General features: G+C 44.7%; 1 protein-coding gene and 1 non-coding gene across 2 annotated transcripts; one reads left to right on the top strand and one right to left on the bottom strand.

Annotated features, from left to right (window-relative positions):
• Window positions 1-310: 310 nt before the first annotated feature.
• DNASE1L3 (deoxyribonuclease 1 like 3) lies at window positions 311-20,339 on the bottom strand. The gene is made up of 8 exons (XM_052648501.1): window positions 20,199-20,339; window positions 15,987-16,075; window positions 12,645-12,734; window positions 11,975-12,087; window positions 9,285-9,397; window positions 6,531-6,688; window positions 738-834; window positions 311-427 (listed from the first exon to the last, which is right to left on the bottom strand). Exons 1-8 carry the CDS (start codon window positions 20,337-20,339, stop codon window positions 311-313), a joined length of 918 nt encoding a protein of 305 aa, XP_052504461.1.
• Window positions 5,761-5,832, top strand: TRNAK-UUU (transfer RNA lysine (anticodon UUU)). The gene has a single exon. It is a non-coding gene; the product is annotated as a tRNA-Lys (tRNA).
• Window positions 20,340-23,312: the final 2,973 nt, after the last annotated feature.

Raw genomic sequence — 23,312 nt, forward strand, 5'->3', positions numbered from 1 at the left:
CCAAGTTTGGCTTAAGATGAAGTAGATTCCCACCCCATATCATCTCTCTGGATAAGTGATATGGGGTGGGAGGTGGGAGGGGGGTTTCATGTTTGGGAACTCATGTACACTCTTGGTGGATTCATGTCAATGTATGGCAAAACCAATACAGTATTGTAAAAGTAAAAATAAAAATTAAAAAAAAAGATGAAGTAGATTCAAGTTGAAAAATGGAAGCATTTGGGCCAGTCTTGTTTCCTGAGCACAGGGAACAATTGGAGCTGCTTTATTTAGAGGCAAGAAATAGTTAATAAAAATGGCCCCCTTGTATCTAGGCACGACTGGCCTTTTTTTTCTTCTTTGAAGAGACAGATTTTTTGCTGTTGGTGAAGGCCCTCGGAGACTGAAGTTTAAATTCAACTGGAAAGTGGTCACTGATATCCAGGGCCTGTAGAGGAAAGGGAGATAGATTTGGGAATTAGGAGACACCTTGATTTTAGTGACAAATAAATTCAAGCTGAGGGAGGCTGAGAATGAAATGGCCCAAGTCACCCAAAGGAACACACACTGGGAGCATCATCCCTGGACCAGTTCAATCAGAAATTGAGGCAGGTCTTCAAGTCATGGAATCACAGGCTTTGAGACTCAAGGTCCAGTGGCCCAGGGTCAGGTCTCCATTGGTGACCTAAACCATCACTGGGTGACACCAACCCATCTTCCCAGGACAGTGGCACAGAAAGATGAGATGACAGCTGTACCTTCTTTTCAGACAACCTGTAAGCTTTCTGGAAATCAAAGATGTGGTTTGATTGAGGAACAACAGAGTTGACAATCTCTTGTCCTCTAAGCACGATCCTGGAGAAGGAGAGGGAAAGGAATCCCATTAATCCACCCTGTTATTATCTGAGATCAAACCAGGCTTTTCGCTTGACCTCTGGAATGACTGAACTGCCTGGCCCTTTCACATGGAGTTCAAAAGTCCAGCCCTGGTTTTAGCTTGTGCTGAAGCTCAGAATAGGCCACCCCCAAAATAGGCCACAATGGCATTTGATTATTTTGAATTAAAATTACTTAAGAAACAGCTAATGCAAGAGGAACACTCCTTTCTGTCTCCTTGAAAACAGGAAATAAATCTCCCCTGTGAAAGGTACACTCCCTGCATCTGGAGGTAGAAGGAAGGACAGGCACCCTTATCTCCAGAAACAGGGAATTCAGGCCAACACTTCTGTATAAACAAACTCTGTTGCTTCTTTAACTGACTACCCCCAAGCCAACACTGTTTAAATTCTTCACTAATTGAGCACCCAAACCTGAGTTTTTTGTCCTCTCAATTCCTTGCAAATTTGTTCATTGTCTAAAGATTATTTAAAAGCCTTCTGTTTTGACCACTGTAAAAAAAAAATTAGTTTCATTGGAGTGCATTTGATTTCCAGTGTTGTGTTAATTTCAGGTATACAGCAAAGTGATTCAGTTATACAAATATTCATTCCTCTTTAGAGTCTTGTCTCATAGAGGTTATCACAAAGTATTGAGTAGGGCCCCCTGTACTATCCAGTAGTTCCTCCTTGGTTATCTCTCTTATAGTAGTGTGTGTGTGTGCATTCCAAGCACTTGACTTATCCCCGTCTCCCCCATTTCCCCTTTGGTAACAGTAAATTTGTTTCAGAGATCTGTAAGTCTGTTTCTGTTTTGTGAATAAGTTCATTTGTATCTTTATTTTTTTAATTAGATTCCACATGAGTGATATCATATGGTGTTTGTCTTTGTCTGGTTTGCCTCGCTTAATATGAGCATCTCTAGGTCCGCCCATGTTGCTGCGAACAGCATTATTTCACTGCATACGGCTGAGTAATATTCCATTGTGTACACACATACCACATCTTCTTCATGTGTTCCTCTGACGATGGACATTGAGGTTGCTTCCTTGGCTCGGCTTTTGTAAACAATGCTGCAATGAACATTGGAGTGCATGTATCCTTTAGGGTTATGGTTTTCTCTGGATATATGCCCAGGAATGGAATTGCTGGATCAGATGGACGTGTTTGACTGAACTCCGGGAGTTGGTGATGGACAGGGAGGCCTGGCGTGCTGCGATTCATGGGGTCGCAAAGAGTAGGACACGACTGAGCGGCCGAACAGAACTGAACTGATGGTAGTTCTATCTGTAGTTTTTTTAGGGAGCATCCATACTGTTCTCCATAGTGGTTGTACCAATTTACATTCCCACCAACAGTGGAGGAGAGTTCCCTTTTCTCAATACGCTCTCCAACATTAATTATTTGTAGACTTTTTGATGATGGCCTTTCTGACCCTTGTGAAGCGATACTTCTTTGTAGTTTTGGCTTGCATTTCTCTGATAATTCGTGATGTTGAGCATCTTTTCATGTGCTTTTTGGCCATCTGTATGTCTTCTTTGGAGAAATGTCTATTTAGATCTTCTGCCCGTTGTTTGATTTGTTTTTTTGACATAGAGCTACATGAGCTGTTTGTATATTTTGCAGATTAATCCCTTGTCAGTCACTTTATTTGTAAATATTTTCTCCCATTCTGAAGGTTGTCTCGTTTTGTTTTAGGTTTTGTTTCCTTTGTTTTGTTTATGGTTTCCTTTGCTGTGCAAAAGCTTTTAAGTTTAATTAGATTCCATTTGCTTATTCTTGTTTTTATTTTCATTACTCTAGGAGGTGGGTCAAAAGAGATATTTCTGCAACTTGACCACTACTTAGGTCCCATTTCTATAAGACCTCTGTGTGTACAAATTAAGATTTGTTTCTTTTTCTCCTATTAATCAGTATTGTGCCAACTTTATTGTCAGTCCAGCCACAAGAACTCAAGTGGGGTTGAAGGGGGCATTTCCCCCTCCCTGACAAAGACCCTCACCACAACACCTGTGGTTGAAAAACAGGGTCATCCGTGCTGTGGCCTGTGGGCACCAGGACAGTGTCCCCTGTCCAAGCAAGAGCCCTGGCAGTGGACGGGATGTAGACATCTCGGCACAGAGCAATGGCTGGAGTGCTGAAGGATGTTTCTTTTGCAGTTATTTTCACTTTCCCTGATTCAATTATAGAAAAAGGTCCTCAGTTCAGTTCAGTTCAGTCGCTCAGTTGTGTCCGACTCTTTGCGACCCCATGAATCGCAGCACGCCAGGCCTCCGAAAGGTCCTGGCTTATCTTTAATATTTCCCTACACTCCTATTTCATCCGACAGGGTATTCTGCTGACAACAGAATGAAGGCATAATTTAACATTTTTTGGTTTTCATTGAGCTTACTTTTACAATTATTTTTTGATTGATGACAAGTAATGCTGTTTCCTTGCCTTCAGTTTTGTGAAATTTTCTCTTGAAATTAATTTTATTTCAGTAATAATGGAATAGATTTAAAGACTAACAGAGAGAAAAAAAAACTATAGTACTGTCACTATGCATGCTGACAGAGAATAGGAAAGGAAAAGGAAAGGAAAGTGAAGTTGCTCAGTCGTGTCCGACTCTTTGCGACCGCATGTACTGTAACCTACAGGCTCCTCTGTCCATGGGATTTTCCAGGCAATAGTACTGCAGTGGATTGCCATTAGTGGTGGTTAAATGGAGTCCGATATACCTCAAATGTGGGGACGTGGTTAGAGTCTTCATGGCCCTGACCAACCGGGCGAAGAGTGACAGTCTGGGCCGGACTGCCCGCCCATGACTGTCCACTAAGCCTTCCCCGATTCCAGCCGGCTGACCTGGTTTCCTTTGTTGGCTGCCAACACCGCCTGACCAAGTCCATGGAGTTGCAAACAGTCAAACACAACTAAGCAACTAAGCACAGGACAGCACAGGAATCCCGTGGCAGTCCAGGGGTTAGGACTCAGCGCTTTTACTGCCGTGCTGCTGCTGCTGCTGCTGCAAAGTCGCTTCAGTCGTGTCCTCCTCTGTGCGACCCCATAGACAGAAGCCCACCAGGCTCCCCCGTCCCTGGGATTCTCCAGGCAAGAATACTGGAGTGGGTTGCCATTTCCTTCTCCAGTGCATGAAAGTGAAAAGTCAAAGTGAAATCACTTAGTTGTGTCCGACTCTTTGCGATCCCATGGACTGCAGCCTACCAGGCTCCTCCATCCATGGGATTTTCCAGGCAAGAGGACTGGAGTGGGGTGCCATTGCCTTACTGCCGTGGCCCAGGTTCAATCCCTGGTCAGGGAACTAATTTTGACCTCGTCTCCATAAGTAAATACTCTTGGCATTCAGGTGGAGATTTCTTGAAGCCGTCCTTTCAGACCCAGAGTGCGAAGAACAGCATAGTTAGGGCTGCCCCATTTTGGACTTGTGTTAGTTTTGTGTGTGGGCGAGTGAGGGGATCGCACTAAGCTTCCTGAGGCTGCTCTAATGCCCAGCCGGCTCTGAGCATCTTGGCATGTCCACCAGCACGCAGCACACAGAACAAAGACTGCCACTGAGGCCCTTTCGTCTTCTCCCTTTATGTCTCTTTACAAACCATAAGAGATACATACTGTCACGGAAAACACAGAAAATTCAGAGCACCGAAACAAGAAAGTAATGTTTAAAAAATCATGTAATCCTGTCATCCTTTGGTGTACAAGTGTGTAAAACTGGAGGTCCTTTTGGGACTTCCCTTGTGGTGCACTGGCTAAGACTTCGTGATCCCAGTGCAGGGGGCCTGGGTTCGATCCCTGGTCGGAGAACTAGATCCCACGTGCCGCAACTAAGCGTTTGCATGCCACACACACACACACACAAAATCCCACATGCTACAGTGAAGACTGAAGATCCTGTGTATTGCAGCTAAGATCCAGGGCAGCCAAATAAATAAATAAATGAAAATAAATGTTTAAAAAGTACAATTTTTAAAAAAACATCTGGGAGTCCTTTAGTGAACATCTTTTTTTACCTGCTCCTCCGCCCCATCTAATCTATCTTTTCCTGAGATGCGCTGTTCTTCTGCAGCATTGCTTTCAGTCACCTCCCTTTCCTCTGCCAGGGAAGAGAAATGGGACCACAGAAGGGACTTAACCTGCCAAAGCCACACAGCTGGCATATGCAAGTGGGCGAGGGAGCAAGCGATCCTTTTCAACCAGCTTTGAGGTAGCCTCTCATAATAGGATGGAAGGGGCAGTACCCAGGCCGCTCAGTCTCCTGTAACTCCCCACCTTGGTTCTGCTTTTCCCAGGGCCAGTGCTGTTTCCATTTAGGGAAGCTGAAATGATGAAGTCTGCAGAAGGCACACTAGCCCTCAAAGCTCTTAGAGGTACAAAGGAGGTCATGGGATGAAAATGAAAGTCAGAACTTAAAACTAGAGAACGGAGAACTGTCCTCTGGGCCATATCATGCTTCCTTGGTGGCTTGCTGAGCTCGGGGAATTAGCAACCGCTCTGAGGACCCAAGCTCCTCGGGACTTCCCCACCCATGGTTTCTGCTGTGGATGGGCCAGTTATGAATGTTCCCACACTTCAGGTCCTTCCTCACTTTCTAACTTAAGGAGCAAAGTTGAAAGCTGATTGAAAATCTCCAAGGACAGTTTATAAATAGAGAATGCTATTATTTAGATGTATATATTTGCATTTAGAACGGTAAAGGATTGCAGATCCAGATTGCAGATCCACCTGCAATACGGGAGACCTGGGTTCAATCCCTGGGTCAGGAAGATCCCCTTGGAGGAGGGGGGTGGCAACCCACTCCAGTGTTCTTGCCTGGAGAATCCCATGGACAAAGGAACCTGGCGAGCTACATCCATGGAGTTGCAAAGAGTCGAACACAACTAAGCAACTAAGCACAGGACAGCACAGGAATTCCCTGGCAGTCCAGTGGTTAGGACTCAGCGCTTTTACTGCCGTGGCCCAGGTTCAATCCCTGGTCAGGGAACTTAGATCCTGCGAGCAGCACGGTGCAGCCCATCCACCCCTCCCCCACCCCCAGTGTATGGTAAAGCATTAGAAGTATACATTGTCTTGCAGTAACTACTCTCATTTTTAGACTTTTATCCTGAGGGAATCATAAATACAAAATGCATATATATATATATAGGGGGTTCATTACAGCTTTGCTTTTAATAGCAAACCCTTGGTAATGACCTAATATGCCCAGTGACAGAGAATTGAGTGAATACATTGCAGTATAGCTTTGTGATGTAGTACTTAACAGCCAGTGAATATATTGAGCACTTAACCATATTCCAGATACTGTGTTAGAAGATTTATAAGATTTATACATTTTACTTTGTTTAAACCTCATGTTTAATATAATCTGTTTTACCAGTAAGGGAACAAAGACACAAAGAGCTTAGCTCTCTTGGTCCCTGACTTACTAAGTGGTAGAGACAGAATTTGAATCCAGGCCCGTCCAACAGCAAAGCCCGCTCTTGCCACTGCTAAGCTACGTGTTTAAGGCCACCATATATGGCCATTCAGTTTGCATGCTTCACAAAGTACCCAGTGGAGGGGCCTAAAGTCAGAGCAGCTCGGCTCTCCAAGCAGGAGCTTCATCTGCCCAGGAGGAGCCGCCTTTCCCAACGCGCACCAAGCACTGTGTGGGCTCATGGTGGTCTGGCAGATGCCTCCTACCTGTCATAGGCACAGTTTGTGCTCTTCTTGACCGTGGTGTCCTCTTGGTCCCCGATCAGCCAAACGAACTTGGGGTCTGTCCTCAGGCGGATGTCCTTCCAGGCCTTCTTGGGGACGTAGCTGCAGCCGGCGTTGAAGTCACCCATGAAAATGAAATTCTGAAAGACAGGATTTGTAACCGTCTCCTATAGGTAGGCATCGTTGTCTAACACTTTCACGCAGAGCTGGTAGCAGGGACTCCTCCTTGCGCACCCAGTAAATGATGAGTTCAGTTATCAGCTAAATGTGTCCCCTCAGACTCATATGTTCTAACCCCCAGTATCTCAGACTGTATTTGCAAGTGACCTTTAAAGAGTTAATACAGATAAAATGAGGTTACATATAGGGTGGGCCTACTCTGATACGACTTGTGTCCTTATGAAAAAAGATTAAGACGTAGACACAGAGGGAAGACCAAGGAGAAAGCCAAACCCTGCTGCCACTCTGGTCTTGAGCATCCAGCCTCCAGAACTGTGAGGACAGAAATTTTTGCTGTTTAAGCCACTCAGTCTTTGGGACTTTGTTAATGGCAGCCCAAGGAGACTAATATAGGGTCTTAATTTCTTTTTTTTTTTTTAAAAGAAGAGGCCACAGTTTAAAACGGAGCCACAGTTCTGATGAGTATTGGATGGGTGAGTATACAAGGAAGGATGTTCTTAGTGGGAAGAAGGATATTTGTTGTAGCTGCGCCCTCCTGTTCTAAATCACTGAGTCACTCCAATTTGGAGTACAGATTAAAGATGAAGGAACACAGCTCAGTTATTCCCTCACATCTTTTCTCTCTGTGGGTATAAACATCTGAATGAACCCATGCCTTTTGTTTCCAAGAAAGGAAAAGTGAACTCAGGTGTCTTTGGCACTGCTCTTTCCTCTCTTGTTTTGAAGCTGGGAACTTAACTCTTCGTGGGAATTTTGCCTGTTGAGGAAGTGAGAAGAGGGAGGGGCTGATAGAATGAGCTGTCCCCCTCTGCCCTAACGCCACCATCAGAGTCCTCTGTCTTGGAAGTGATTTCTCCTGTAGGGCTTTTGAAACAGAATTTTAGTATTCTTATGAGCAGAAACAGATTTCCTTGTTAGTGCTATTGTTTGGTGCTGTTGCTGACCTCAGAGTTTTCTTCAAAAACATTTTTCTTTGACCTTGGGGTATCATGGTTTTCCCTGAGACTGGTGGGTGCAGTTGAAGACAGGATGTCATCCTTAACTGGAGTGTCAGGCAGCTTCTATTTATGAAGGCATGATTTCCTGAGCACTTCCTGTGTGCCAGGCCAAATTAAGTGTTTTATAAAGTTTATTTTAAATCTCACAATAAGCACTAAGAGGTAGAAGGGATCTTTGTCGCCTGTGGAAAGAGTAGAGGATATAGTGACCTGCTGTAGGCTACTCGACTTGGAAGTTCAAGTGGTGAAGTTAAGGACTGAATCCAAATCATCCTCCCTGAAAGCCCCTCCCTCACTCAGCACAAGAATTTCCCCTCTAGGTCACTTTTGTACCACTGAGGCCTCCCCCGTACCTGGCATTTAACAGATGCTCAATAAATTCTTGCCAAATGAGTGAATGGAATGTATAATTTAGAAACATGTGAGTGTTTCTCGTGCCCAGCCTTTTACAAATCAGCAGTGAAACACACCCCTGCATGCACCATGACCCAGCTCTGTGTCCACACTTTACTGGACTGATTTTGCACTTTGAGCTGCAGAACTGAGGTGGAGGGATTGTGTCATTGGAGTCACATATTAAAAGGACAAAGAAGAACGAGGAAGAGCCCTCTGGATCACTTCCGTATGTGCCACACACTTTCATACACCTCACAGCGTCTGGGGGTGGAGGGTGGGGTGCCACCGCTGTTTTCCAGATGAGGAAATAATTGAGGCCAAGAGGGGTGGTGGCCATATTGTTATTCCCCTTCTGTGAAAGCACCCCCAGTTTCTTTGAGAAACCATCTTCCTCCTCTACCTTGGTCCATGAGGTTGGGGTGGAACGGACACAGACTTAACCAATCAGAGCATCTCAACCACCTGATCAGTGATTGGTTCAGGGATGAACATGTGATCCAGACTTAGTCAATGAGACTCCATTCCAGTCTATTTGTTCCACTGTGGGACAGAAAATTTGTCAGTTGCTTTACAAACTGCTGGTGACTATCTTGCCATCGTATGGGTGGAGACAGCCTGAAAATGGAGCCCACCAGGGGAATGGGAGGCTAAGAGATGGAGAGTGGAGAGAGACAAGACAAGCCCCGATTGCCTTGTCCAACTCTGCCTTGAACCAATGAATTGCTCTTTCTTTTCATGAGCCATTTTGGAATTCTGTCACTTGTAACTGAAAGATTTCTGACATCTCTTTGTCTCACTGTTCTCAGTTGTGAAGTTGGAATGATTAAAGTTGTTAACTCATCTGGCTATTGGGAGGATTAAGTAAACTTATGCATGTCCAGCCTTAGCATAGTGCCTGACACCAGCTATTCGTTTGCTCAGTGAATGTTGGCAGCCATTGTGGAGCAGGGTATGAATTTCCCAAGACCCCCAGGGAGCGTACTCAGGCACATTTAGCAGAAAGATATTTTGGGCTGAGAAAAGGCCTAAAATGAAGCTCTCAAGTGGTGGTCGTCTGCACAGACCCTGCCTCCTCACCCTCCCTCAGAATTGCTCATCCCCTCTCAGGAACCAGATTCTGCCCCTGCTAGATAGGAATTCAGCAGACATAGAGGGTCATCACCTCTGCATTCCAGCGACGTTTCACATCTGTATAGACATCAGCCAGCTCATCAATCTCTCTAACGGATGTCTCAGGGGTGGTGTGCAGGGGGACAATCACGAAGTCCTTGACAGCTGAGGAACAGGAAAGAGGCAGAGGTCACACATTTCCTCTGTCAAGATTCCATGAACACTGCTTCAGGGAAACAGGCCATCCTCCCAAAAGGCACGGACTGTGTCATAGGGTCCCCCATTTCCAGAAGTTCCAGTGGTCGAGATTTAAATAACCTTATGGTCATTAGGCTGCCATATTCAGCACACGAAAGCCTCTTTTCTCCCAGTTGCCCTTCCTGACTAAGAGAGCTGGTAGACAGTGTTCCTCACTGGCATTGTGGATGTTTTCATTTTCTCATTAAAAAAAAAAAATGCCTTGTATTTCCTATTTTAAAAAAAAACTTAAGCTTGTTTGACTTTATACTAAGGAAAAAAAAACTTTTTCTAAGTAAAAAAAAAGAGATTTCAGTTTATACTCCTTTAGTAATTAGAAGGAGGGGGTGAAGCCTGAACAATTTTATTTAAAAAGCGAAGTGGCCCTTTGTGGGCCTCCCCAGCAGGAGGGGCTGAGGGAGCCTGAGTGAGAGGAGGTGGGTGTCTTGCCCACCTGCTAAGAGCAGGTGTCTTTCTGAATGCCTCCTCCTCAGGCTCTCCCTTGGTCTGCACCTGAGTGCCCTCTCTTCTCAGGAGCTGGGGTCTATTAGGCGATCACTGCTTAAGTCCCACAGGGGGAGGTCCATCAGACCAGCAGCCTGCCTCCAAGACCTGCCCTGCTTCAGTAGCCTCTCTCTCACTCTGCTCCTCCCTCCTCCTTCCCACTCCCCAGCCTTGTTTTGGGCCCATGAACATCCCAACTCCTTTCCTGCTTCTGAGCTTGGGTGCTCACTGTGCCCTGCCGCCAGAATGCCTTTCCACCAACAATCTGTGACTGGCTGCTTCTGGTCAGAGCTGTTGTCACCTCCGGGGAGGCATCCCCCAGTTGCCCAGTCTAAGGTGGCCCCTTACCCTGCTATTCAGTAAACCCTGCTTACTGCCTTCATGCTCTGAAATTACCTGCTTGGCTTCTTAGTTTGGCCCACTGGAACCTAAGCTCTCTGAGGGCAGGCTTATCTTCTTGTTTACCCTCTTGGCTCCAGAACCTAGCACCATGCCTGGCACGTTGGAGGTGCTCAGGAATGTTTGTTGATTGAACTCATGAATGAATGATTGAGAGAATAAATGAAGGAAGAAAAGATAGATAAATGGCAAACTCCTTCCTCTTTAATCCCAAACAGAGGGGACATAAAGACATTTCCTTGTTCAGATGGAGAGAAAACTCCAAACATGGCAGAGCTGTGGTGCCATCCCAGCGGGGGTGGGTGTTGCTGGGGGAGGGTAGTAGGGAAGGGTGGAAGCTCCAGACAAACAGGTCTGTTCAGCACTTCATGAAGGTTGAGTACTCTCTCAAAGAAGAAAGAATCGGTTGGTGGGAAGGGCCTCTCCTAACACTGCCAGGTCAGCTGAACGTGAATCATGTGCGTGACAAAAACTATTATTGAATGTCCTCTCTGAAAGGCATTTCTGGTTCCTCACCAGAAGCCCTCACCAATAGCCCCCACCTCCTTCTCAGTTTTTTGTTTGTTTGTTTCCTACTGAAAATCTCCTGCTGTTCTTCCATTTTGTTTTCCTGAAATACTCTGTTCTGAGCTATTAACCCTGTGCAGAAATAGTTAACTTCATAGTTCAAGATGTTAATATTTGTGTGATATAGATATAGGTGTTCATATGTACAGCTCTGACTGTTTAGTTATTGTCTGTTTCCCCTGCTGCACAAGGACAGGGACCTTTTCTGTCTTGTCCAGTATCCATGTAGTGGGTATTGAAAAAAAGATCTGATTCTCTGTAGTTCCAGTCTACAAATCAAAGTAATTCTTGACTTTCCGTTGAATATTGCATGGTGGTTAAAAGTGTGGGCGCCTGAGATGGCAGTTTATGTTACAGCCTTGGCTTGTCCACTTCAATAACTGCTGGATGACCTTGGGTGTGTGACTCCATCTATTTGAACCTCAATTTCCTCTATGGTAAAGCAGAGACAATCCTAGTTGCCATCTTGTTGGGTGTTGCAAAGATGATAGGAACCTGGCGTTCATCACGGATAAATAATTGTTAGTGACTAATACAAGTACTATTGTTGTCAGAGATCAGGGTGCAATATTTTAGGTTTCCTCTCCGCCCCCAGTCTGTGGGGGAGATTGCTCTGTGATTACTGGAGAGGCAGTGTGGCTCTAGGTTGGGAGATCATCTTTGTTGGCCAGTGTTCAGATTTTTCAAATGAAGGAACAGCTGTCCTTGATTGGGACTGGGGGATTTTTCTAAATAATTGGCATCAACCTAAACGCTCCCAAGGTTACTCTTACAGGTAAGAGGTTATTATTGATTCCAGAAAGTGGCTTCTAGGACAAGGAGGTCTTGAGCTGTGGCATTCCTAGCAGCCAGCCTGGTGTCATCAAACTATACCGTGTCCTCCGCATTCAAGTGTTAGGAGCCCCTAATGGTCACCTCAAGCGAAATGCCTCCCTAAAGATGCTAAACCCTGGGATCACAGGTCACAGCTCAGGGCTGCTGCCCATTCATGGGCTCACTGGGGAAGTGAGGGCTGAGAGGGGCCGTGGGTCTCACCGGTGTATGGTGACTGGAACCAGACCACAAAGGGCTCCCTGGAAAACACATCTGCGTCTCCAGCCTGATAGTCATGGTAGAGGTAGCTTTGTTTTACAGACACTAGCTTTTCTCTGGAAGAAAAAAGAAAAAAAGACAGTCCTTCTAGATGAGTTGGCTTTCTTCTTACTTCTTTGAAGAAGCGGAGACGAATGTTCCTACAGCTTTATGGGCCTCCCCTGCAGAGTTGAGTGCCGGAAGGGATCTTTTACCTGAGGACAAGGCTAAGTCAGTCTCCCCAAGGGCCAGAGCCCTTGGGGAACTGAATATCTGGGGAGCTCAAAACTTAAAGGTCAGACTCAGCAGAAATTATTAGTAGGAAGAAAATGAGAATGTGATGTCCCAGAGCAGCCATGCTGGGCAATTCATGTTTCCATCCCCTGCCAGGACTTGACCATGAGGAATAAAGAACTCTTGACTTTCCTGACCAGGTCACCAAGTCATCTAACAAATTAGTTTTAAAGAGTTAATATTATCCTTTCCATCAGCCCCACTTTTAACAGCTCAGTAATTCGATCAATATTGAGAGCTGGTTTGACATCTAAATTTGGTTTTGAGGAAAAGATTTTTATTCCATTCATGGTCACATTGATAAGTAAACCATGTTCCGGGAAGCATAATTTATACTTACTTATAGAGAAAGGCATACTGTTCTTTATATGTGTTTCTTCCAAGGCGAGCGCTAATCACATAGTTGTATGTTATGTCTCTTCTTGAATTTCTGGAAAACAAAAAGATTTTACATTGCATCTTAAAGAACAAACATTTCTCTCTGCCTAGGTTCCCCTCCCTCCAGTCGGCTTCCATATGCCCAATGGCATCATATAGAACGGCTTCTGTTCATTATAACCTTCGAGTCTCATAAGAAGGGCCACCACTGACTGGGAATGTGACATCTGCCATTATTTCTTGTCTTGATAAGAAGAGTACTATTGTTACTCCATTTTTGTAGTTTGCAAGTACAGAGCTGGGATTTGAATTGAGATTCTGCTGCTGCTGCTGCTGCTAAGTCGCCTCAGTCGTGTCCGACTCTGTGCGACCCCATAGACGGCAGCCCACCAGGCTCCGCCATCTCTGGGATTCTCCAGGCAAGAACAATTGAGATCCTACTCACCCCCAAATCCACCTGCTGTGTATCACTGAGACCATAGAAGATTCAGGCCACAGTCAGCCCTGAAGGTTGTTCTGGCCCGTGGCTGGACTGCACCTCATACTTCCTGGTAGAATTAACTTCACCAGGTTACTCCTGAGCATTTATCATATGCAGGATTCCTACTAAGATTTTTTAAAAATTATATTTATTTTTTTATTGAAGAATAATTGCTTTATAGAATTTTGCTGTTTTCTGTCAAACCTCAACATTAATCAGCCATAGGTAGACATATATCCCCTCCCTTTTGAAGCTCCCTCCTGTCTTCCACTCCTTTAGGTTGATACAGAGCCCCTGTTTGAGTTTCTTGAGCCATACAGCAAATTCCTGTTGGCTATCTATTTTACATATGGTAACGTAAGTTTCCTTTTTTTTCTTTCCATGCATCTCACCCTCTCCTCCCCTCTCCCCATGTCCGTAAATCTATTCTCTATGTCTGTTTCTCCATTGCTGCCCTGTAAGTAAATTTTCTAGATTCTGTATATATGTGTTAGAATACGGTATTTATCTTTCTCTTTCTGACTCACTTCACTCTGTATAATAGGTTCTAGGTTCATCCACCTCATTAGAACTGACTCAAATGTGTTCCTTTTTATGGCTGACATACTAAGATTTTTGTCGGACATTTCTTTTCTGTTCTGAAAACCTCCAGGCATTTTTCTCACAAGTCCTGAAACTGTGATTCCAAATAGCTATTGTTTCTGTTCTGGTGGCTGAAGATACAGTCATAAAGTCCCATTGATCCTCTGCCTCACCCTTATCAGGAAGACTTGACTCTCACATGTATGTGCCAAACCTGCTGATAACTCCACCCTGGGCAGAGTCTACTTCATCTTCCCTCTAGAACATCTGGGGGTATGTCTAAGCTGTGGCATATTCTCAGATTCCATTGGGAGAAACCAGAGGGGGCTTTTAGGGGCCAACTTAGAGCCCGCAGAAATTCCTGGAAATTAATATTCTAAGGCAGATCTGGCTATGGGGCCCCCAGGAGCGCAGACAGTGGATTCCTCTGGGCTTCCAATTTGGAAAGACTGGCTCTGTTCTAAATCTAGCCTGCCAAGTCTTGGGTTGGCAACCTGCTTGCAATGACTCAGCTATGAAGTGACGAAGGCCCTTCCTGGCTTACAGAGAATTAGGAGACTAACAGGCCTGGCTCTGCTTGGAGTCCACAGCACAGTCTAGGGAGGGTGGGGAGAACTGAGACCCCTGAGGGTGGGAGGGGTTAATCCAGACCAGCTGTAAGTGGTGCCTGTAACTGCTGTCCCCTCAGTCCCCCATACTTCTGAAAAGTGGCCTGGGCCACTTCAAAGAAGGCCGAGGGGACTCAGACTAGAGCACTGGCTTGGAGTCAGACACCACCCAGGTACAAAGGTAGGTTTGGCCATTTACTGGCTGGGTTACCTTGGCAGATCCTTGCTGTCTGTGTCTCGGTCCCTCAGCTATAAGGGAAGCAGTGGTAGAACCTGCTCTACAGAGTTGTGAGGAGTGAATGAGATAGCACACATAAACTGATAAACAGGATGCCTGGCCTTTATGGCGCGGTTACAGTCTGTCAATAGCTGTTTCCTTGGCCTTCTGGATCATCACTTGCCATTACATACATCCCCATACTTTTACTAGAGATGAACATCCCAGCACTAGTTGCCACTGCTCCATACCAGGCACAGCTTAACCATTTACATGCGTGATTTGATTTAATTATCACCACATCCCAGGAAGATGAGTTCTATTATTAGCTTTATTTAAGATGGGGAAAATGAGGTTCAATGAGGTTCAGTAACTTGTGCAAGGTCATAGCCGAGCCAGAATCCAAGCCCATGTGGTCTGAGCTGAGTGGAGGTGCCTAGTGCCTGGGCTTCATTCCCTCTGTCATTGTCAAGAGCAGACCTGTGAGGCTGAAAAGGAGATGCTCTGCTCCAAGTCTGGACTCTCAGATGAGAAACTGAGGCCCAGAGAGGGGTGGTTACCATCAGCCCAAGGGCCTCTCTCTGTGAAGAAGAGCATCGAAGGCTGTTTCTCTCAGCCTTCAGACTTTTTGTAAAATACACAAAAATTCAAATCAAATAGTCAAGTTCAGACTTTGTAAAATGCTCAAATTATACAGAGGTTTATGTCCATGGGGTATATGTCCACGCGGTTGCAAAGAGCCAGACACAACTGAGCAACTGAACTGAACTGACAGAAGTATATAAAATAAAAAGCAAATGTTTCCCATTTCTTCACACCCCCCTTCCAAGTGGTCTTCCAGTCATACCCACCACGCCCCAGAAGTAACCACTCTTAACAGTTGAGCACATCCTTCCTGTCTTTCTTTTATGCCCATGCAAACTCAGCCACACCCTTATTCATGTATGACGTAGTGTGATTACTAAAATGGGCTCTTCTACGTATAGTTCTGAACTTGCTTTTTGCCATGTATTGTAGCCATCTTTCCATGCTGGAATATTTAGCTCTAAGCTACTGTGTAGTAACCATGACTTTAATCGCAGTGTAATATTCCAGCCCATGGGCATATCATGTTTTTATATTTGCAGTCAATCTTTTCTTTGTAACAGTACTTCAGCTCAGCTTCTAGTCTGTTTCGTTTCTCTCAGTCCTGATTCCTCACCCATTTCCCTCTTTTGTTTTATCATATTAAAACTAGCTGGTTGAAAATTCTCAGGACCACAGTTAATAAAATTGAAAGCCTGGGCAGTGTTGGCCATGTGACCTGGTGGTCTGGGCCAGTGCTGGTCCTCACACTAGTTTCAGTTCCCAGGGGATTTTCAGATGTCCTTGCACCTGGCTTTGAGCCGGCAGAGGGTCCAGGGGCCCCATCTTTACCCATTTAGCTTCTCCATCAGCGTGGGACAGATCCTGTTGTTGCTGTCCTTGATTTCCATCAGGAGTATGATATCACAGCGTTTGATGACCTGCAGAGAGAGAATTCCCCAGGGGTGTGAGGCCATTTACTACAAATAATGAAACCTTTTAATGGGCACTTACTCTTTTTTTTTCATTGTAGTTGATTTACAGTGTGGTGTTAATTTCTGCTGTACAGCACAGTGAGTCAGTTATACATACGAAAGTGAAAGTGAAAGTTTTAGTCGCTCAGTCGTGTACCACTCTTTGCTACCCCATGGGCTGCAGCCCAGCAGGTTCCTCTATCCATGAAATTCTCTAGGCAAGAATACTGGGGTGAGTTGCCATTCCCTTCTCCAGGAGATCGAACCCTGGGATCAAACCCGGGTCTCCCACACTGCAGGCAGATTCTTTACCATCTGAGCCACCAACAATGTCAGGGGGTTCCCTTTCCTCCACATCCTTTCTAGCATTTGCTATTTGTTGACCTTTTAATGATGGCCATTCTGACTAGAGTGACTGAAGTTTTGATTTGCATTTCTCTAATAATTAGCAACACTGGGCATATTTTCATGTGTCCATTGGCCATCTGTACGTCTTCTTTAGAGAAATATCTGTTTAGATTGTCTGCCCACTTTTCGATTAGATTGATTGATTGTTTTATTATTTGGGGGGCACTTAATATGTTTTAAGTATCAGATTGAGTGCTTTGTTAAATTAACTATCCTCTTCTCTGAAATAAATGATGGACTCCCTGAGCATGGTAGGCTACAGTCCATGGGGTCGCAAGGAGTCAGACACCACTGAGCGACTTCACTCACTCACTGAGGTAAGTACTATTATGATATACATTGTAAAGACAAAGAGCCTGAGGTTCTTTCTGGGAAAGCTGAGATACTATCCAGAATCACCCAGCTAGAAAGTGCCTGAGCCAGAATGTGAACCTAGGCAACCAGAATCCAGACCAAAAGCACATGACCCCTGTAAGTCCTGCAAGTTGGCTTTGTTTGAATAATTACAATAATAATAATAAATATATCTATTAAGGCCTTAGTAAATAAAAAATACCAGGCTGGATACTGCAGAAATAAAGAAGTATAATTATAATAATTGTAAGAGTGAACATTTATTGTGAGCCTACTCAGAGCCTCACCAGCTCTGAGACAGCTGTGATTTTGAACTCATTAAGCATAGGAGGAAACCCAGCTCAGAGTGACTGAGTGACTAAGGTCATGAAGCCAGTATAGGTGATAAGAGTAGGATGTGAAATCAGGTTCACGTGACTGCAAAGCCCACCATGCTGTACTATTAAAATACAATCCCTCCCTCAAAGACTCATTATCAGTGAAGAAGACAAATGGAAAGGACTAGCTACAGTGAGAGACCAAGGCAGTTGTGCTGAATCAAAGTCAGGCCCATGAGAGTGTTGAGGAATAATTAGTTACATCTGCCCAGAGGATCATGGGAGGCTCCACGGAGGATACTTTGGAACAAGCCCTGAGAGGCAAGAAATAATTCAGTGTGGGGAGTTTCCTGGCTGTCTAGTGGTTAGAACTCTGTGCTTCCTCTGCAGAGGTCACAGGTTCGACCCCTTGTCAGGGAACTAAGATCCCAAATGCCTGCCATAGGGAGTGGTTAAACAAAGAAAAAAAGAACTCAGTGGGTAAAGAATACAGGAGGGTCCCCTTCAGAATGAGCAGTAAGCTGAGGACCAGGGTGTCAACACCCACTGGAGGCCACTGGGACCTTCCTTTGTATGGAATCCTAGTGGGCTGGAATTTGGTGGTCAAGGACAGAGCATCCTCAGTGTTCATTTTGTCTTTTCACATCACTTCCAGAGGAGCAAGGGGATTATGCCACTGGTCCTATTTCCAGAGCACATATATATTCTAGTTTCCTCTCTAAAAAGGGCAGAGCAGAGACGGCCACCGACACTGGCCTGGTGCCATTAAGAAGTGCCAGGGGCTGAAGATATACCAGTGTAGTGACAGAGGAGGAAGACTGTGTCAGAGTCTGCATGCTTCCATCAGCAGGCTTGCACATCACGGCATCAGACTTGTTGGGTTCACCAAGGAGAGCTGGGTGCTGTTCTCCCAGCCAGCCTCCTGATTTAGTCACTTAACCACCGTCAGATCTTTCTGGAAAGCACTTTAGAATATGTATATGAAAAGGGAAAGAAAATGTTAGTCACTCAGTTCTGTCTGACTCTGCGACCCCATGGACTGTAGCCCTCTAGGCTCTTCTGTCCATGGAATTTTCCAGGCAAGAATACTGGAGTGGGTAGAAGATCCTGTCTTTAGGAGATCTTCCCAACCTAGGGATCTAACCTGCGTCTCCTGCACTGTGGGCAGATTCTTTACCATCCGAGCCACCAGGGAAATGCTTTAATACTTGATCTAGTTTTCTCACTTTGAGGAATGTCTTCCACTGTAAAAAAGTTTCTGCTATTACTCTGCATCTCAGTTTCCTTATCTGTAAATGGGCGTAATAACAGTCATTCCCTCACAGGATTGTTGGAGGACAAATGAATCCTTAAAACAGGGCCAGCCATGTAGGAGGCAAACAACAAAATGTTGTTATTGTTATTATTACTGTATGGGATTTCCCAGGCAAGAACACTGGAGTGAGTTGCCATTTCCTTCTCTTGGGGATGTTCCTGACCCAGGAACTGAACCCACATCTGCTTCTTCACAGATGGATTCTTTACTACTGAGCCACCTGGGAAGCCCTTATTATTACTTATGCAGACCAAAGAGGAAGATGTATTGCAACAGAAAAACTGGAAATATCCTAAGCATCCCCAGATAGGGAAGCATTGAATGAAACACATTGGAAACGCAGCATAAGGCATTAAAAGTTGTGTTTTAAAAGAATATTAACAACATATGAAATACTTTCTATATAAAAGCAAAATAGGGTATCTCCATGCTACAAAATAGATGCATGTTTATGTATTATTTTTGGATAGAAAAACATCCACAGCAAAGTTACCCAAGTGCCAACAACTGTTACCTTCAAGTGATAGGATACTTCTTTATATGTTTCTGTATTTTCAAAATAGTCCATATTGACTATTTTTAGTTTAATAAAATTAATTTGTAAAATATAAGTTTATAATTTTAAAAATTACTGTCCTAATTAAAAAAAATTAAGATGTTATTTTACAAAAATGATGGGGAAGAAATTGTAGGTGAGGAGGTGATAGTGTTTATAAAGACGTGACAGATGTGATCACGGCTTACTTAAGTTAAATAAGTTGTCTTAATATAAAATGCCTAATACAGTGACTGGCACAGAGTGGGCCTAGCAAAGGCCCTGTCAGTGTGAGCTCTTACCGTGGACTCATTATATTTCCACAGTAAGCCTGCGCTGCCGGCCAGGTTGTGTGAGGACCATCTTACTGAAAGGCGCTTAGGGGCTCAGGGAGAAGGGACTGGCAGAGCTGGTGCGTCTGGCTGCCTGGTGAAAGGTGAGCACAGGGCCCCTGGTGCTCCCACCAGAACGTGGTGTCTCTGGGGTTTTCTAAGGTAATAAAACCCAGAGTCTTGGGAAGGGTTTCAGCCCCAGCATCAAACATAAATTAACCTATAGGATAAAGTGGAGAAGGCAGTGGCACCCCACTCCAGTACTCTTGACTGGAAAATCCCATGGACGGAGGAGCCTGGAGGGCTGCAGTCCATGGGGTCGCTGAGTCAGACACGACTGAGCGACTTCACTTTGACTTTTCACTTTCATGCACTAGAGAAGGAAATGGCAACCCACTCCAGTGTTCTTGCCTGGAGAATCCCAGGGACAGGGGAGCCTGGTGGGCTGCCGTCTATGGGGTCGCACAGAGTCGGACACGACTCAAGCGACTTAGCAGCAGCAGCAGCAGCCAGCATAGGATAAAGAGAATCAACTGACACCAGAAGAATGTGAACAGAGTCTCAAGACATTGATCAGATTACCCAAGGGAAGTCTTAGCTAACTGGGGAGAAAGATTAGACTTGGGAGTTGGAAAAAGGTTGATGGCTGGAGGGGGAGAGAAGGAAAAAGAGAGGGAGAGGAGTGGAAGGGGTGGGAGAGAGTGCACAAGCTTCCTTCTCCCTAGGGGCTAACTTCAATTAAACAACTCTTGAGTCTCTTAGAAGTCCAAAAGCTTTAGAGAAAGCGTGAGGGTATCCAGCAGTCCTTCTAACAGGAAAATGGGCTCACCTTCACAATGACATCCATGGCATTACAGTTTGCCTTCTTGGATTCCCCAAAGGACCTCACGTTGAAGGAGCAGATCTTGAGGGCCAGGGCACTGTGGGTGGAGAGGAGGAGAAGCAGCAGGCAGGCCAGCGGCAGAGGCATCGTGGCTCCTCTGACTTCAGGGCTCGGAGAGAGGGTAGCACTGTCTAGAGAGCGGGCTCTGGGCCACCTGCCCAGACTCCGCTGACTTGTAAAGCTTGCTGATAGCAAGAAATACTGGATTCCTTGTTGCTGCTTTCACTTCTCTGAGGAACTGAAGATCATGGGTTTTATTCCCCGAGGGAATGAAGGAAATGAGCTAGTTTTTAGGATCCCCTGTTTTTGTCACTCGGATGAGGAAACTGGTCCGCTTAATCTAGGCATCAGTCTCTGCAGTCACTCTTAACCCAGCAGGAAGCCAGCCCTGACATCTGGTCATTTCTGCTGTGATCACATACCATATGCCTTCTCCTGGAAACTGATGAACTCGGAAATGGTCCACCCCAGAGAGCACCTGGGGTGTGGAGCCTTCTGTGTGTGGGTGGGAGGACAAGGAGGCAGGGGACAGTGGGAAATTCTGCCAGGTTTGGGGATTTGGCAGTTAGCTGTCCCTGGACACACCCAGATTCCAGCTCGCCAACAACTCTGATGGGCGTAATTAAAGCCAAGTCTGGTTTGAATAACATAATTTTTAAGGCAAGTTTTGCTATATACAATTTAACATACCAAATACTAGCAGCGTATTGCCAGAAAAGCAGTTGCAGATCTGCTGGGATGGGTCAGTCTTTGGACTGAAAGGACAGAATTAAGCCTTTGGGGAGATCCATGATTCAATCTGATATTATTTAATGTTTGTGAGAGTTGTGTGGCCCCGTGAAAGGAAGGTTTTGCAAGAACTGTAGGATTTCAGTCCAAGTAAAATGGCTCTTGGGGCTTCCCTGTCTTCCCACCGGTAAAGAATCTGCCTGCTGTGCAAGAGATATGGGTTGGATCCCTGGGTCAGGAAGATCCCCTGGAGAAGGAAAAGGCAACCCACTCCAGTAATTTTGCCTGGGAAAATCCATGGACAGAGGAGTCTGGCAGGCTACAGTCCATGGGGTTGCAAAGAGTTGGACCCGACTTAGCGACTAAACAACGACAACAAAATGCCTTTTAGAGATTTGGGCAGGAAGATGAGAAGATCTGAAAACAAAAAAGTACAAAATCCAGTCAGTTTATAAACCCAAGTAGGATTTGCAGACCTTGTCATGGAAAAGTCTTCTGTGAAGAGAGGAAGTAATAAGCTGAAGGCAGTGTTGGGATCTCCAGACTACTCCCTCTTGAAGTGATGGGCGTGTGGTCATAGTCACAGAGAAGAGCATGCAAGTATCACTAACATGCATCCAGTCAGCATCCTGGCCAAATCACTAGCCAAGCACACCCAGGCATTCTAAGGAGATAATCCCTGAGTGTTGAATACATGGAAGGAAATAATGACTTCCTGAACTGGTGGGGATGTTAATCTCCCCGTTGGCCACAGTCCAGACCTTAAGCCTGGTTGAATCTCTGGTGAAAAGCTGGTGGTGATTGTCCTCCCTGGTGAGTGGGTATCTTCCAACCAGAGGAAGGTTGAGAATTTAGTGGGTACAGTTTTTTGTATCTTTCAAGAAGGAATTTCTACATATGTGGTATTTTATGACCTTGTAACATGTGAAAGATTTTAACCTATTAAACTGGCAGTCTTGTAACTATAACATAAAATGTGCAATTGAGGGAATGCTTTTAGATTTGTAACTCTTATTTGAAACCTTCCTAAGTTTCTGTACAGTTCTGGAACATTTATAAGAATTCTGGGTTAACAGTGTTTTATAAGTTGAATGTATTAGAATTATTTGGTATTAAAAAGGGTGGCTTTTTTAAAATTCAGATAACTGAAGAACTTTACAAGGAAATAGATATATAAAAGAAGTTTGAAATGTTTGTAAATGGGTCTATAACACCTTAGAGGTAATTATTTAAGTTTGTTGGATGTAGAGTTGTCAGACTTAGCAAATAAAAATGCAGAACACTAAGTCAATTTGAATTTTAGATAATTCAAATTTAATTAGGCAGCATGTATTTTACCTGGCAATCTTAGCTGGACTTATCAATGAAATAAAAAACCTTTATATGTCGAACTTAAAAGCATGACATTGTTTAAGGCAGTAATCACCCTGCCAGGGTCCTGGGAAAGGTGTTCATTCTCAGCATCAAAAATAACCTAACTTATAGGATCAGAGAGTAAATTAATGTTTTTGCATTTTTTAACTTTGATAATTAGAATATTAATTTGAAAAATAAAGAAACCTATGAATAATGGTTTCTCTATATAGATGCTGTCCTTAAGGACGTCAAAAAAAAATCAGATGAACAGATGAAGAGTTTGACCCCTTTTTGTAATTAGCACTTGAACTATTTAAAAAAAGTGTCTGGAAGTAAAATCTTGAATCAAACTTAATCAGGTTAAGTGCGGGGCTTCACTGAGTGCTTTCTGTTTCATCTCATTACACACTCCCCTAGACCCTTACCATGGCCCCTCCATTTTGCAAGTGAGCAAACTAAGGCTTGTGTTCAAAGATACACAGCTAGCATGTGGCAAAGCTGCAATTTGGTCCCACTCATTCTCGCTCCAGACCAGCATTCTCCCCCACCAAACCAGGCACACAAAACTCAGTAAGAAAGCTGCAGGTCAGGGGCTATGAAGAGGAAAAAGAGAATTTCCAGGTTTTATTGTATACCCTTGGGTATTGTTTGAATTTTCTTTTTTAAATAAAAGCATGTACTTGTTTAGTAATTAGACAAAGTGCTAAAAAGCTCTTTATTCTTTTAAGTCGATTAAAAAATGCCCATGCCAACATGTCCTTCTGGGCCAGCTTAGCCTCAGATGACTCTCAGCCAACCCCAGGAGTTCCTGATAAACATGAGGGGCTGGAGCGACAAAGCTGCGCTGGTGACCCAGGCACAGCAGAGACCCTCTGCTTTTCCTTCTTGTTGGGCTCCAGTGTTGGGAAGTGGAAGTTTGAGACTGTCTCTTCCAGAAGCCTGGAGCCTGGAAAGAAAGGCAGACACTGGCCTGAC

This window comes from Budorcas taxicolor, chromosome 1 (genome assembly GCF_023091745.1).
Source record: "Budorcas taxicolor isolate Tak-1 chromosome 1, Takin1.1, whole genome shotgun sequence".
Lineage (NCBI taxonomy): Eukaryota > Metazoa > Chordata > Mammalia > Artiodactyla > Bovidae > Budorcas > Budorcas taxicolor.